Source organism: Aethina tumida, chromosome 1 (genome assembly GCF_024364675.1).
Source record: "Aethina tumida isolate Nest 87 chromosome 1, icAetTumi1.1, whole genome shotgun sequence".
In the NCBI taxonomy this organism is placed as follows: domain Eukaryota; kingdom Metazoa; phylum Arthropoda; class Insecta; order Coleoptera; family Nitidulidae; genus Aethina; species Aethina tumida.
Genome location: NC_065435.1, coordinates 47,648,728 through 47,662,432, shown reverse-complemented (window position 1 = coordinate 47,662,432; position 13,705 = coordinate 47,648,728). Strand labels below are relative to the sequence as shown.

At 31.3% G+C, this 13,705-nt stretch overlaps 2 protein-coding genes across 2 annotated transcripts; both read right to left on the bottom strand.

Moving 5' to 3' along the window:
• Positions 1 to 228: 228 nt before the first annotated feature.
• LOC109597600 (general odorant-binding protein 83a-like) lies at positions 229 to 1,258 on the bottom strand. Its single transcript, XM_020013340.2, has 7 exons — positions 1,165 to 1,258; positions 874 to 949; positions 740 to 792; positions 649 to 684; positions 473 to 578; positions 354 to 409; positions 229 to 301 (listed from the first exon to the last, which is right to left on the bottom strand). Exons 1-7 carry the CDS (start codon positions 1,228 to 1,230, stop codon positions 284 to 286), a joined length of 411 nt encoding a protein of 136 aa, XP_019868899.1. The 5' UTR covers positions 1,231 to 1,258; the 3' UTR covers positions 229 to 283.
• A 421-nt stretch (positions 1,259 to 1,679) lies between these two features.
• LOC126264297 (uncharacterized) lies at positions 1,680 to 13,147 on the bottom strand. Its single transcript, XM_049961568.1, has 2 exons — positions 13,095 to 13,147; positions 1,680 to 7,321 (listed from the first exon to the last, which is right to left on the bottom strand). Exons 1-2 carry the CDS (start codon positions 13,095 to 13,097, stop codon positions 1,964 to 1,966), a joined length of 5,361 nt encoding a protein of 1,786 aa, XP_049817525.1. The 5' UTR covers positions 13,098 to 13,147; the 3' UTR covers positions 1,680 to 1,963.
• Positions 13,148 to 13,705: the final 558 nt, after the last annotated feature.

The window sequence follows — 13,705 nt, the reverse complement described above, 5'->3', positions numbered from 1 at the left end:
TTCGTTTGTTTGTTATATGGCTTCCAGCAATTGTAAAACAATTATCCTTATACCCACAAATTGGATGTAATGAGATATATTTCATTAGCTGGATAACCACTGTCGTGATTATTTTCTCACATTTTTACGGTTAATTTTGAACGTTACAAGGTTAGAAAATTTTAACTAATTTATGATGACAGTACCAAATTTATTAATTGAAGGCGAATGGTTAAAAAATAAATACTATTGTTTAATGCATCACTACTTTAATATACTAATTATGATAATGTGGATTATCGTTTTAAATGTATACAAGTTGCTGAAAAATAGAAATAAACATTTTATTGATAAAAATAAGTTAAATTTATTACCTCTCTAAAGGAACATTTAGATATATTGTGAGCTCTTTCACATAAATCATCTTGATCTATAAAAAATATATATTTAAGTAATATGTCATTAAATACATACAATTTTTTATTCTATGTACCTGCCAATAATCCACATGATTCTAAAGTTGCTTTTACATTCATTCTCACATCTTCCGGAAGAAGGTCGTCCAAAACTGTTGTATTTATTTGTCCCTTATCATCCATCTGTATATATTAAGAATTCTTCATTTAATACCATTGAGCGTTTATTTTAAATAACTAGTATATTACTTACAAGGGAACTTTCGGTCAAAACACATTTAGCATAACACTAAAAGTAAACACGGTTTTGTTTTTGTTTTTTTTTTAGTTATTAAAAAAATTACCTTCAAATTTTCGTCATCACTGATTTGACCCTGTTTGGCTGCATCTATTAGTGCTAGAATAATAATTGAATTAAATTCCTCAACATAGTTTAATATATTAAATTTTTTTTAAATTAATAAATAAATATACATACCAGATTCAACTCCAGATTCATCAGTGCATGTATCACGTAGATTAACAATATAATCTTTAGTTTTATCCGGAAGGGACTAAAATTATACTAATTAATTAAGAGAAATACGCATCTACGTATACGTTTAATAAAAATATTAATTATTTTTAAAAAATAAGTATTTAATATTAAACGTTTATTTAATTGTGTGTTAATAAATAAAGAAATATCAAAAAATGTTTATTGCAAAACAATAACATAATTTGTAGACATTTTCATTTCAATTAATAAAAGAATTTTATCACAATTTACCTCTAATTCTAATTTGGCATAAATAACACTTATGAATAGCAATATTATAACAGATTTCGCGTACATTTTGAAAACTACACATTTAATCACTACGTTATAGTTTATATAGCCCTTTTTAATAATACCTAATTTGCTCAATTTAAATGCATTCTATGCAATAGGAAATTTATTGTTTTCGTTGCATGTAAAATCCAATTCAAATTTATCAAACATGAATTATGAACTAAATTATGTTGAATTTTTAATTTTACTTTGAACATACAAATCACTAATGCACGTGTGGAGTTTAAGATTCTTTAAAAATTAATTATTCAGTTCCCTATAAATTAATTATTCATTATTTTTTATTTTTGAAATTGTCTTTGTTTTCTATTCAAAACAATCGTCTCGAGAGTCATATTTTGCATCACAATGCTATTGGAATTCATTGCATATATAATTTCAGATTGTTATTTTCCTTATCTTATCTTAATTTTAACTGAATCACATAGTAATTAGCTCTTATCTAGATCAGACACACTGATCGGTCTAATTATGACCATTATTTACCAAGGATTTACTGTTAAAAATGTAAAATAAAAAAACACAGATAAATATATACATTTTTATTTTAATTTAGAGTACGTTACAAAAAATAATAAATATTACTTAACAACAGAACATAAATATACTAATTTAAAATAATTATTCTTTTATATTCATACATTCAATCAAAATAATTGTACATTCACTCATCACATAATAGTTCATTTCATATCCATTATTTACACTAACATTATTTTTTTTACGTTAATCACGTTCATGATCTCGTTTTTCTATCTAGTGATTTGACACATCTACCTTTGTAGCAAATTTCTGTCTCATGCGACACCTCAGTGGAGGTGGAAGTTTTAACTTGCTTCATTTCCCATGGTTCAACTTCATATGGATTCTTTGTTACTTCGGGTCTTGTAGTTTCAGCCGGTTCCTCATAATCAGGTAATGAAGTTGTATTAGGAATGTCTTTATCTATTTCACTGGTGGAATTATATTTTTCTGTTGTAGTTGTAAAAGTTTCCTCTGTAATTTCTTGGGGAAAGGTTGGTGATATGGTGGTAGGTGTTGTTATAATTTCTGCAGGCTCAGTAGGCGTTTCAGTGGTTGTAGTTGTTGTTGTTGTCGTAGTTTCCTCTTCTCCAGTTTGCATACCAAACATATCATATAAGGTGTCAAAAATGCTGTTTTCAGATGTAGTGGTTGGTGGTGCAAAAGTAGTAATTTCTTCTTCTACTTCATTTTCAGGTGGAGTATCAGTTGTAGGTACAATATCTACAGGCTCTTCAGTTGCTTTAGTAAACACTTGTCTAGTTTCAGGCTCATAGTACTGATTTCTGTAGTTAACTTTTTTGATAACATCAAAATTGTTCAATACAGACTCGTAATTTTGGGATTCGGCTATTTCAAATTGATCTACCGGACGATGTCTAACTAATTTCCAAACTCCACGCCTACGACCTTTTTTCTTTGTCGGTTTAACTTCTGTTGGCCCTTGAGTGGTTGTTGGCTCCTCTTCTGTTTTTACCATATCGTTAATTTGCGTTAAAATATCCGACATTTCTTTAGTTGTTTCATTGAATACATTTGTAATTGGTTCATCAGTGGCGGCTTCTGTACTTGCAACTATTGGCAAGGCAAATGGTGCTTCTGTATTTTCTGAAACGGGTTCAGGTTTATCATTGCTGGGCAATTCGTTGTAGAAAGGAACGGCTGATGCTTCTACCCATTCCTCGGATGGTTTAGGCACAAACTTGGGACTATAAATTGACGAATGTGGTGATTGATCGTCTTCAGTCTCTTCTTCTTGTAAGGGATCTACAGTGATTTGAAAACTGGGTGCAGTTGATGTTTCTTTATTTCTAAAGAATGATGCTGGGTAGTTTCCACCTTCTACGTCAGCTTCGTCGGTAGTAGGTTTTAACTTTTCAGGAGCTCGATAATGCACTTTACCTCTGCTCCTAATTCTAGTTCTTCTTGTAGTTTGATCATTTCTATGGTTTACCTCATTGTATCTATTCAAATTTTCTTCAGAACCGGTAGTTAGGACACGCTTCGTTGATGTTTGAGTTTCTGTAGTTGTCGGATCTTGTTCCGCTGTTGCAATCGAAATCTTACTTTCTTCGTATTGAGCGGTGGAGTAGTATTTTGGTCTAATCTCACCAATAAAATGAACGGAAGGACTTGATAGTTCGCTTCTTTCTGTTGAGTAACCATTAGCTACAAATTCCTCATTATAAACTGTTTTGGGCTGATTATATAATCCTGTTTGCTCTTCATAAGTTATTTTTGGTTCATTGTAAACAATTTTGGGCTTAGGTGAACTTACATACGAGGAAGAATAATATTGAACAGGTACTTCAGTAGTCTGAATTACTTCTTGTTCTGGCAATTTCGGTTTACTAAAGTCTGGAGCTCTGAAAAAACCATAAAACTCTTGAGGTTCCTCCGATTTTTGAGTTGTAGTGGTAGATGTTGTCCTTGCAGTAGTCGAAGGGAATCTAGATTTGGCTCTAGTTCTACCTCTGACTCTTATATTGCTACGTTGCGTGGTTACTTCCTCAGAATAACGATGCCTGTTGCCAGTCTCACCTGATTGAACATTGCTTGTAAAATGAACATATTCGTCATTCTTATTTGGTGTTATAATTATATCTGACTCCTTAGTGTCTAACGGATGTGTAATTTTAATATCTACCACAGGTTTTTGTGAATTTTCAGCGGAGGATGGAAGTTTATAAACTTGATGATACTCTTTTATCGCGCTTGGAGTCTCTTCACTAACATCATCTGGTTTGACTGTTATTATTTTTTGTTCATCGATAGTATGCTCGAATTGCATATATGATTGAGGTTCTCCTTGTAATGGGGAAGCCTGGAATCCGCTTTGAAGTTCAGGTTGCTTAAATGCCTTAATTTCGTTTTCTGTAGTTGAAGAATATGCTCTGTCTGAAAGGGAGTTTTGAGAAGGTCTGCCTCTTGTACGGAATCTAGATTTATTGGTACCAACGGATCTCCTAGTACTATATTCGCTTGTTGTTGTTGACGTTCTTTCCGTAGTTGTTCTGGAGTAAGTTGGCCTTCTTCTATTCACGGTTCGTCTTGGAGGTGCTGATGTTGTGTACCTTCCAGATGTGTTTGCTCTAACACGTCCTCTAGTTCTTCTAAATGGAGTTGTTGTTTCTATATGTGGGTCTTCTGTTGTTTTACTAGTATATTCTATCTCCCTTTCTGTTGTTGTACTAGAGGGCAGTTCATATTTTAAAGTTGATGTTAAATCTTTTTGTTGTTCTGTTGTTGGTACCAATAAATTTGGCACTAATAATGCTCTTACTGACTGGTCTTGAAGATTAGAAATATATCCTGACAAAATTTGACTATGTGGTTCATTTTTGTTTTGTTGAACGTTTAAAGGTTCCACACTCGGGACTTCAGTAGCAATTTCTTGGTATTTTACCGTTACTGGCTCAGATTTCGGTTTCGCTTCTGAAGATAGATATGATTTTAACACATGCTGGTCAAGAACTTCGCGATTTAGAATATGTTGGTTAATAGGTGGCCTATTTTCGGTATACACAGGTTGAACCTGAGGGTTGAGCTTGTACACTTTAGACGGAATGTTTTCTATTTCAGTTGCCTCAGTTGTGGTTTGCCTCTCCTTGTAGATCGTTTCTGGGGTTATGTCAATATCTACTGTTTTAGGTGTAGTGGATCTTTGCCTAATGTTATAGTCTTCTTGAACAGTAAACTTGGTGTTGTCATAAGTTGGAGTAGTTCTAAGTGGTTGTCTTGTGTGTGTGGGCTTGCCCCTTCTTTTAGGTTTCTCTGTACGTGGTGTGGTTACTATCTGATAATTTTCCTCATATCTGGGAGTGCTAGACACAAATCTAGTTTTTCCTGAAACTGAGTCATCATAGTACAATGATGTTTGTTGACTAGGTTGTTCAACCTTAGGATTCTTATCAAGTAGTTGACTATTAATTTGTTGTAGTTCATATTGATTAATTGCGAGTTCTAAGGGATTTATATTATAACTTTGACTTGGTGGTGGTCGATTTGATAAAGCTTCATAACTGGGAACGGCCTCTTTGTTTAATTGATCTCTTAAACTTCCTTGCGTGACAGATTTTGGTGTAATTTCTACCGATGGTGTGATTTCAATAGATGATTTGATTTTATCGCTTAAATTGAACGACTGTAGTGGTAATGGAGTGGTACTTTTAACTACTTGAATGAATGGATCTCTTGTTGGAATTGTATATTTAGTATCAAGGCTTTCTGGCGCTAGTGTACTCTTAATATGGTATTGACCATACTCGTCAATGGCAATTTGGGGAGTTGTTGGTCTTACTGGGGCATCATATTGTGGTGTTGGAGTGTTTGGTCCCAAATTAATATTTTGATCCCTGTAAATAGTTTGTCCCGAATTTGGCTGTACGATGACTTGGTCTTTAACAATCTCCTGAGCTAAAGGTTTTAGCTGTCTTACAGGTTCTTGCAGAGTAGGAGGAAGTTTCGGTAAGTCAGGTCTTGCAGGTATTTGATAATTTTGTTTTACTTCTTCTGGAGTAGTTGGATTTATAAACTGAATATTTTCATTGGGCCTAGTTAGTGGTTGTCTCTGAGCTAGTGCTTGGAAATTATAATCTTGAACATTTGCATTCTGGGTCAAGAATTGACCAGTTTTCGTTTTTTCTATATTTTGTAGCTGATTAATGTTACCGTATGTTTGTTGGTAGTTAGGTGGGTGTTTATCATGAGGATCATCTTTTGTAGAAACTACTACAGACCCAACGTGAGGCGAGGGTAAAGGAATCTTAGAATATCCATCTGGAGTTTTGTAGCTTAAAGGTGCTACGAAGAATGGGAGTTGTTCTATTTTTCTTTCAATTCTGTTACCTTCAATGTTATTCAGATAGGGCAAGGGAAACTTGCTATAACCATCTGGAGGATTTAGAGAAGATGGGCCAATAAATACTTTAGGAGAATCTGGTCTAAAGTTATCTTGCACAGCTATTGACTTAGCATCTTTAAGTATGTCCAAAACTTCTGACACTTCAGCTTCATGTTGTCCATTCATGTACACAGCTAAAGGAGGTTGGTGAGGTTTCCTCTTTTTGGGCTTAGTAGTAGTAGTTTGATAGAGATACGGTCTTCCAGTGCGTATTTCTTCCTGCAATTTTTGGGCTTCGAGGGCTTGTTGAATGAAATCTTTTTCTATAGCTGCCAATCTTTGAGACGGATTATAAGTAGTGAAACTTGCAATTTGCTTTTCGTGTCTGGGAACTTCGGCGGTGCTATATATGTTTTGAGAATCTTGCGAAATAGGTTGGTTGGCTTTGAGATTTTCCAAGGGTACGTACAAAAGTTGGACGGTCTCTTTCTCGACCTCACCAACGGTGGGTTTCGTAGTTGGTTCTACTTTTGGAACTGGTTCTATGGTTTTAGTGTTTTGAATTGCGCCAAGTAATTCTTGATTAATTGAACTGGGATTTATGGTGTGGTAAAGAGTGTTATTTATGGGAACAACGTACTGCTGGTAATTTTGATCTACGGGAAGAGCTTGTGGAAACGCTTGAGCAAACTGTTGCTGTTGAGGCAGTTGGGGAAGGTTGCTAATCTGTGGTTGTGGTTGTGGCTGATATATAAATTGGGGTGCTTGGTAAGGAGGGGGTTGCTGAATAAATTGAGGTTGACCTAACGGCGGTGGTTGTTCCACAGTTGCTGGCTTAACTTCTTGATTTGTGAAATATTGAAGTGGAGCTTGAGGTTGTGGCTTTGGCTGGTAGTTGGACTCGAACTTATAAGGTCTTTCGTATCTTGGTTTGTGTCTGTTGCTCAACCTGTGTTTCGGGAAGTGAGAGGTTTCTCTAAGAAATTGTTCAACAGGTTGGCGATTTTTTCTGTAATCTTCGTCGGGGAAAAATTTTTGCTGTGGAGGAGCATCTAGGTTGAGGACTCTGCCAGTTGCTTTTTTCTGCTCTGCCAGCACCGATTTTTCATTTGATGAAGGTGTAATTGGTATCCAGTCGTTGGTGTCGTATGATCTTGCATTTTGGGCGTCAATTACCAGTAGGAAACATCCTACTTGTGCCGCCACTAGCCATAAAAAGTTTCGTAGAATCTGCAACAAATTAATGATAATAATTACATCTTCTAATTTACAAGGTGTCAACTTTTCTCTCGATTTATAGTTGCAAGCTCATTTTTATTAACAAAGTATACCACAACTTTTGTTCAACTTTAATGATTAAATTTTATAACGCGTTTAAAAAATTATAAAAAATTATTTGATTGTTGCGTATTCATCAATGTACAATGATTATGTTTTAAACATAATAAGGCGCTTAACGAGTTTTCCTTACATAACACATTGTTAATACCAGATGCAAGATCAAGTGTAGACTATAAACAAACTATGAGAACCATCGCGTAATTTATTGACAATTTAAAATGTAAAAAACACTTTCTTCTACGTTAAAACTATGTATTATCCTTACCTTGACCGCAGTAATGAGCTAACTTTTATGTTGCATGCTGTCGATGAAATATGTGGGATACTCCATGAATATTGTGATTAAGTCGACAGTGATATGTAGTAAATACCGTGTCATTTACAATTTCGATTAATATTTTTTATTTTTCCATTAGTAATTACTATGTCTTCTAGCGTTTTTTAAATTACATTTTAATTAATATTAACAATCATAATTTTTAGCAATTAAATTAAACAATTTCAATCACTAGTTAAATTCCATATCGAGAATTTTAATTATCATTGCATTTTCCATAAATTGCCACATTTAGCCATAAATATTTTATAATCTGGGGCACATTGATAGTATGAACGAACAACTTTCTCTTTGAAACCGTTAAAAAAGCTTTAATGTCTTTGAAAGCGATTTATCTTTAGAGTTGCAATTCCTAATTGCATATCAATGAATCATATTCATGCATGTGTTTTTATTATTAATTTAAAAACAAAGGATATATACCACAGAACAAAGATACTTATCCAACTATGTACGAATCATGTATGAATTGTCTAATATGAAAACTCCAGCCAAAGCAAGTTCATGTCAGAAAGGATTTTTTATTTTTTGACAAATGATTTCAGTTACATATTTTCCGCAGCCAATCCAAATTTTACTGTGGTACAACTCAATTTATTTATAACGTACGTAAGTTTTTTATTATGAACTAATAACTACTTAAAATTCATTCCTTGATTTATTATACAGTCTTGAAGCTCAATAATAATAATAATTATAATTAAACACATTCGCAAACCATTAATTTCAAAACTTGGTCAAGTTACGGTGGATTTCTCCTTATTGACATTGTTAATTAAAAAAAAAACTCTAATATATGGAAATCTAAACTTTCAGATTAATTAAATTAAGAATATTCAGACGCAAAGGAAAGAATGACTTACATAGATTTTACGCACTTTTTTTTTGGGAAATTTCATATTTGAATGTAAAAAATGGTCCATTTTTTATCTCCATTAAATACATTTACTTTCTCATCAGTCGTTTAAGGTTGTATTCCTGTTCATTTTGAATGTTTATGTAAATGAACAGTCGTAAAACTGAACATATATGTGTGTTAACATAATAAATATAAACGACGGGTTCAAATGACTGTTAGAGAAGTGAAATTGAAAGCTTGGAAATAAATACACCTTATTTTACTTTTAGGACAATATGTTAATTATATTAATCGATGTTACAGATGTCGATAATATTCTTTAGTAGCACTTTCACTTCAGTGGACAGCTTATAGAATATGTCATTGTTTATTAATAAATTAATGAAGTATTTTTTAATGCATTTGATCTATTTTCTTAACTACAACGAAGTGAGTTTCTAGTGGTAAATTATACTGAAAAAATGTGTGAAGTAAATTTATTCCATTCAGTTTCATTTTTTAAATTCACCTTTGTATTGTGCATGTGTTAACTAAATATATAATTTAATGGGGTTATGCTCATACGTATAGGTGTGCGCAATATTTGTTAACTCATATTTGATCTTACTTGACGTTAAATCATTTTTTAATAAAATAATTCATAGCTATAACAATAAAAGATAACAAGGATATTTTGTAACAAAACAAGATACGTGGTTTATTTATAGAATAAAGCAATCTATATACACATTTTAAAACGACATTTTAAACAAAATGACCAAGTGAAAAAACAGGAAATTAAATAAAATTATTATCATTTCATTATTAATTAGGGCATCACAGTCAAAACAACGGTCAAGGAAAAAAACATCGATATAATAATTTATAAATTGGTGCAACGGTCACATGCACGTGTATTGAAATTTTGCATAAATTTGCAATTATTTGACATGCAAATTGGAAAAATGATGATAAATTGATTAAACAAATGTGCAAAAAAAAAATATCCGCAAAGTGCGAAGTCTTTGGAGCGTGTGACACAGTGGCCTATTACGATGACGAGTAAATTGCTGACAGGCAAGTGACTTTCATCTCTACCCGGATTTTCATTGCCATCATTCGTTTGTCTATTTTACTTAATAAGCGGACTTGTTTTTTTCTTTCCGTGGCGGAACTACCTTGCTTCCTTTTTAAAAAAGGGAAAACCGCTCGTGCCGATCTCGGCCTGACGTTCTTGCAACCACATTTGTCTCTGTATATTGGTGCAGGGTTCAAGTACTTTATTTAGAACAATATGTAGATGATGTATTTTTTTATTTGATAAAAAACGCACACAGTCTACTAAATTTATTCATTTCCAAGTGTAAGTTATCATTAATAATATATATTTATCTTTATTGTGTACGATTTATATCTATTAATTTTATCTTTATTGTGCATTTATTTAATTTAAACATTTTAGTTCATTAACGTGCTTAATAATCTATTAGAAATTCACACATTTATTTGTTATAAAATATATATAAATATCTGATATACGGTTGCATTGTTTATGTTCAATTTGTGAAGACTTTCTAGTCTTAGATATTAAGAATAATGTGAATCTATTATTTACGAACAGTAAACTTTATTATCCGTCTAAACACAAGAACACCTTAACCAAACACTTGAGAGTTTAACCGCCTTTGACAGCACACTTTTCTTCACTTTCATCCTCCACAGTTATACAAATTAATTAGATTAACATTCACCTTTGAGCATATGGCCTATTGTTTGTGTTATGCAATTAAATATTCCCTGGGTTGGATGTCATATTTCTCTATTATCTAACTTCCTCACAAAATTAATCTCTTATTATTGTTCTTTTAACTTTTACAACTGTTTTATTAATTCTTCTCAAGAGATTGTTGCACTTGGTACTGTTATGTAATAAACATCTAGTTTTATAAATGCATATTAAGCCCACTGAAGTTTTAAAATTATTGCGAAATGGTTTAGTGGGATGAAAGAAGTGCATCGATGCATGTTGTAAGAAATGCTAAATTAAAATTCCAATATTAGCATTATTGCAAAAGTTAACAGGGAAACTAAGAGAGTAATTAAAGGAACATTAGTTCTGAATTTTTTTAATAATTAATACTTATAAAAAATGTAAAATTGAGGTGTGTAATATAAACTTTTACTAAAAAGGAGTTAACATTAAAAGGTTCTCTGGTTTTAGGATTTAATTTTATACTTACCACAAGTAGACATTTAATAAATTAAACATTTCAATTGAATAAAAATTATGTGCGTCACATAGTGCACATTATTTGTTACTACTATGAAAATCGCACAAAAGTTGAAATGGCTTTACCTTTATTTAATAAATTTTAGTTACAAATAGTAGAAGGTGATGGTGAATTAAATTAAATGTTAAATTAAAACTTATTATTAGTGTTTCTTGAAAAATTAGCCCAATTAATTTACAGACATACAGGTTGTTAACATTTACTTGATTTACAGGAAGAAACAAACTAATAATTCATCTAATTAATTATTAGTCATGATTTTTTGATTAATTTTTGTATCAAGGCTACAAATTAGAGAATGTAGATCAGTGTTTCAGGATACTAAGAACTAAAGGTCAAATTATTCATTACCAATTAGCATAATCCGCCAGCGTTGCGATATAATAAATATTACTGAATGTGCAACTATTGTAAAGTTCAAATCGTTCATTGTTAATAGCGTATGAAACTTTAATATCACACTATTAGCTCAGGCATTGTTTACGCATTACTTATTTCAAATGTATTATTCACTGTTACAAAATTTCAGTCATTGTTTATAGATCAATCTATGTTTGGAACACATGCGGAAAATTATTTTGAGTTCCCATTTAAAATTTGGTTGTAGCACAATTCCTTTTAGACGTGCCTGTATTCAGACGAATTAAATTATATCGACATTGATATCACCCATATCTTGATTGTCGTACACGGATACGTACCCATTAGTATGATTTCCCCATTGGTAATGTAACAATCATTTTGTACAATGTGAAAATCGTCCATATTCGAGGATCAATGTGCTAAGTCGACTGGTTTTTCAATTAAGTAATCTCACCGCTAATGCGACAAATAAACACACGGTTTTCTAAAATTGTACAAAACAGAGCATGGAAAGTAACAGAAAACCGAGAGAAAATGTTTAGAAAAGAAACGGTCAACTGGTTCGTTTGATGTTTGTTCTCTGAAAGGAACTCGGCTCGTTGTTATTAGCGTACTTGAAACTAATGCAAGGCAAACACTTCATTATTTTATGGATTTATTAAATTATTCATTTATCCTATTTATGAAATAAAAGTAAAGTGTACCAGTTTTACTTGGCCGTTAATTAAGCGTGGTTTGTTTGCGTTTAGGCGGATCTAACTATCAATTAAAGAGAAAGATTGTACGAAGGAGGGGAAGAAAAAGCTTATTGGTTGATAATTCCAATAGTGTCCAAATTGTGATTCAATTTTGACACACTAACGGCTTAAAATTATCAAAAGGAAGGAATAGGGTAATTTCCTCAATATAGGAAAGAAGAAATTTTTAGAAAGTTAATTTTGATGTAACAGATTTAATCATATTAAATATATACTGTTTTAGTTTTAATTTCACTTTTACAATATCTTTTTGAGTGACATTTGTCCAACTCCGGATATCCTGATATTAAATGTAATTGTGTTCTTTTAACCGGTAAAGCAACTTTTATACTAAAAGAAAGTGAATAATTATGCTTAATTTCATAAGTACAATAAGGTCTACATGTACTTTAATATTTTTATATAATTAAACATGACAATCCAGTAATTGCCAAATAATTTCTTGAAAATTATATCAACGAAATATATTTTGACGATTTTAATCCACAGACTTGTGAATTTAATGATAAAATAATTATTTGCCACTGTACAATTTGCGTTAATTTTTATGTTACAGTTTAAGCTTTTTTAAGTAATTTTTATGTAATTCAGAGATTGTACCGAAATAATTTTTAATTATTTTAATTTGAATGTACTCAAAAATTATGTTATTTGCTAAATGATTTTTTTACAAATTAATGTCACACAAATATTATTTTTCTAATATATATATATTTAAAAATTTAAAATTAATTAATATGGATATTAAAATAACTATTATAATTAAAAACTGATCATAAATTTAAAATTTCTTACTATTAAATTTTAATTTGTCATTTAAATAAATTATAGCTAGTGTTAACTTGTCATATTAATAAATGTGTATTTAATATATAGCCTTAATAATATTTACACAAAAAGCTTGAATTTCTCTGTATACAATAAGAATTAACCCAAAAAAAATATCCCAACAATACACCGTATACAAAACCAACAAATTCTGACAATACTCCATAATTAATAACCATTCACATTAATTAGAAGATAAACTCTCTCGACTCGATTTTGTGCTATTGTTAACTGCGACAGGACTTACCATCGTAAACTATAATCCAAAATAATTGTTCAACACGAGATCATCGAAGAAAGTATATTATCACTACCACATCACTATGTAGCCTGTAAACTCACTGACACAGTCTGCACTTGTCTGCAACCGCTGAAGAAAGTCTTGAGATGTGGAGGTGAGTAGTTCTTATATGGGCACACCCAGTCGTGCTACTCGAAGATTTTAGTGGGGAACGCCGGGATTTTACCCCATTCCCATTGGAAATTTATGTAATTGTAGGGTATATTATGACTGACAATTATGAAATCAATACAATTGTTTGTACATTTTTTGTAGTAAATTTACACTGCATTTATTGTATTAATGGAGATTTGATTAATTAAAAGCAGCGATTTCTTTTGAATGTGACCTAAATATAAAAATAAAATACTTCATTTAAATATATAAAAAAATTAAATATAAATATATTGTTTTAACGTTATAAAATTTCATAATAAAATGTTACCAAAAAAAAAAAAAAATTACCTTTGAACCTATTTAACAAGCATTAAATTCTATTTTAACTATTGATTTTATGTGAACTTTGACTTCAGTATTATTTATGTATTTTCTATTTAAACGTGATCATGAATTTCAAC

Bases quoted from the DNA above. Each gene is read 5' to 3' on its own strand.
- LOC109597600 (XM_020013340.2), bottom strand. From the start codon at position 1,230: ATGTACGCGAAATCTGTTATAATATTGCTATTCATAAGTGTTATTTAT. The intron at 950-1,164 runs GTAAATTGTGAT...GTATAATTTTAG, and splicing joins ATGCCAAATTAGAATTAGAG to TCCCTTCCGGATAAAACTAA. The intron at 410-472 runs GTACATAGAATA...TATTTTTTATAG, and splicing joins ATCATGTGGATTATTGGCAG to ATCAAGATGATTTATGTGAA.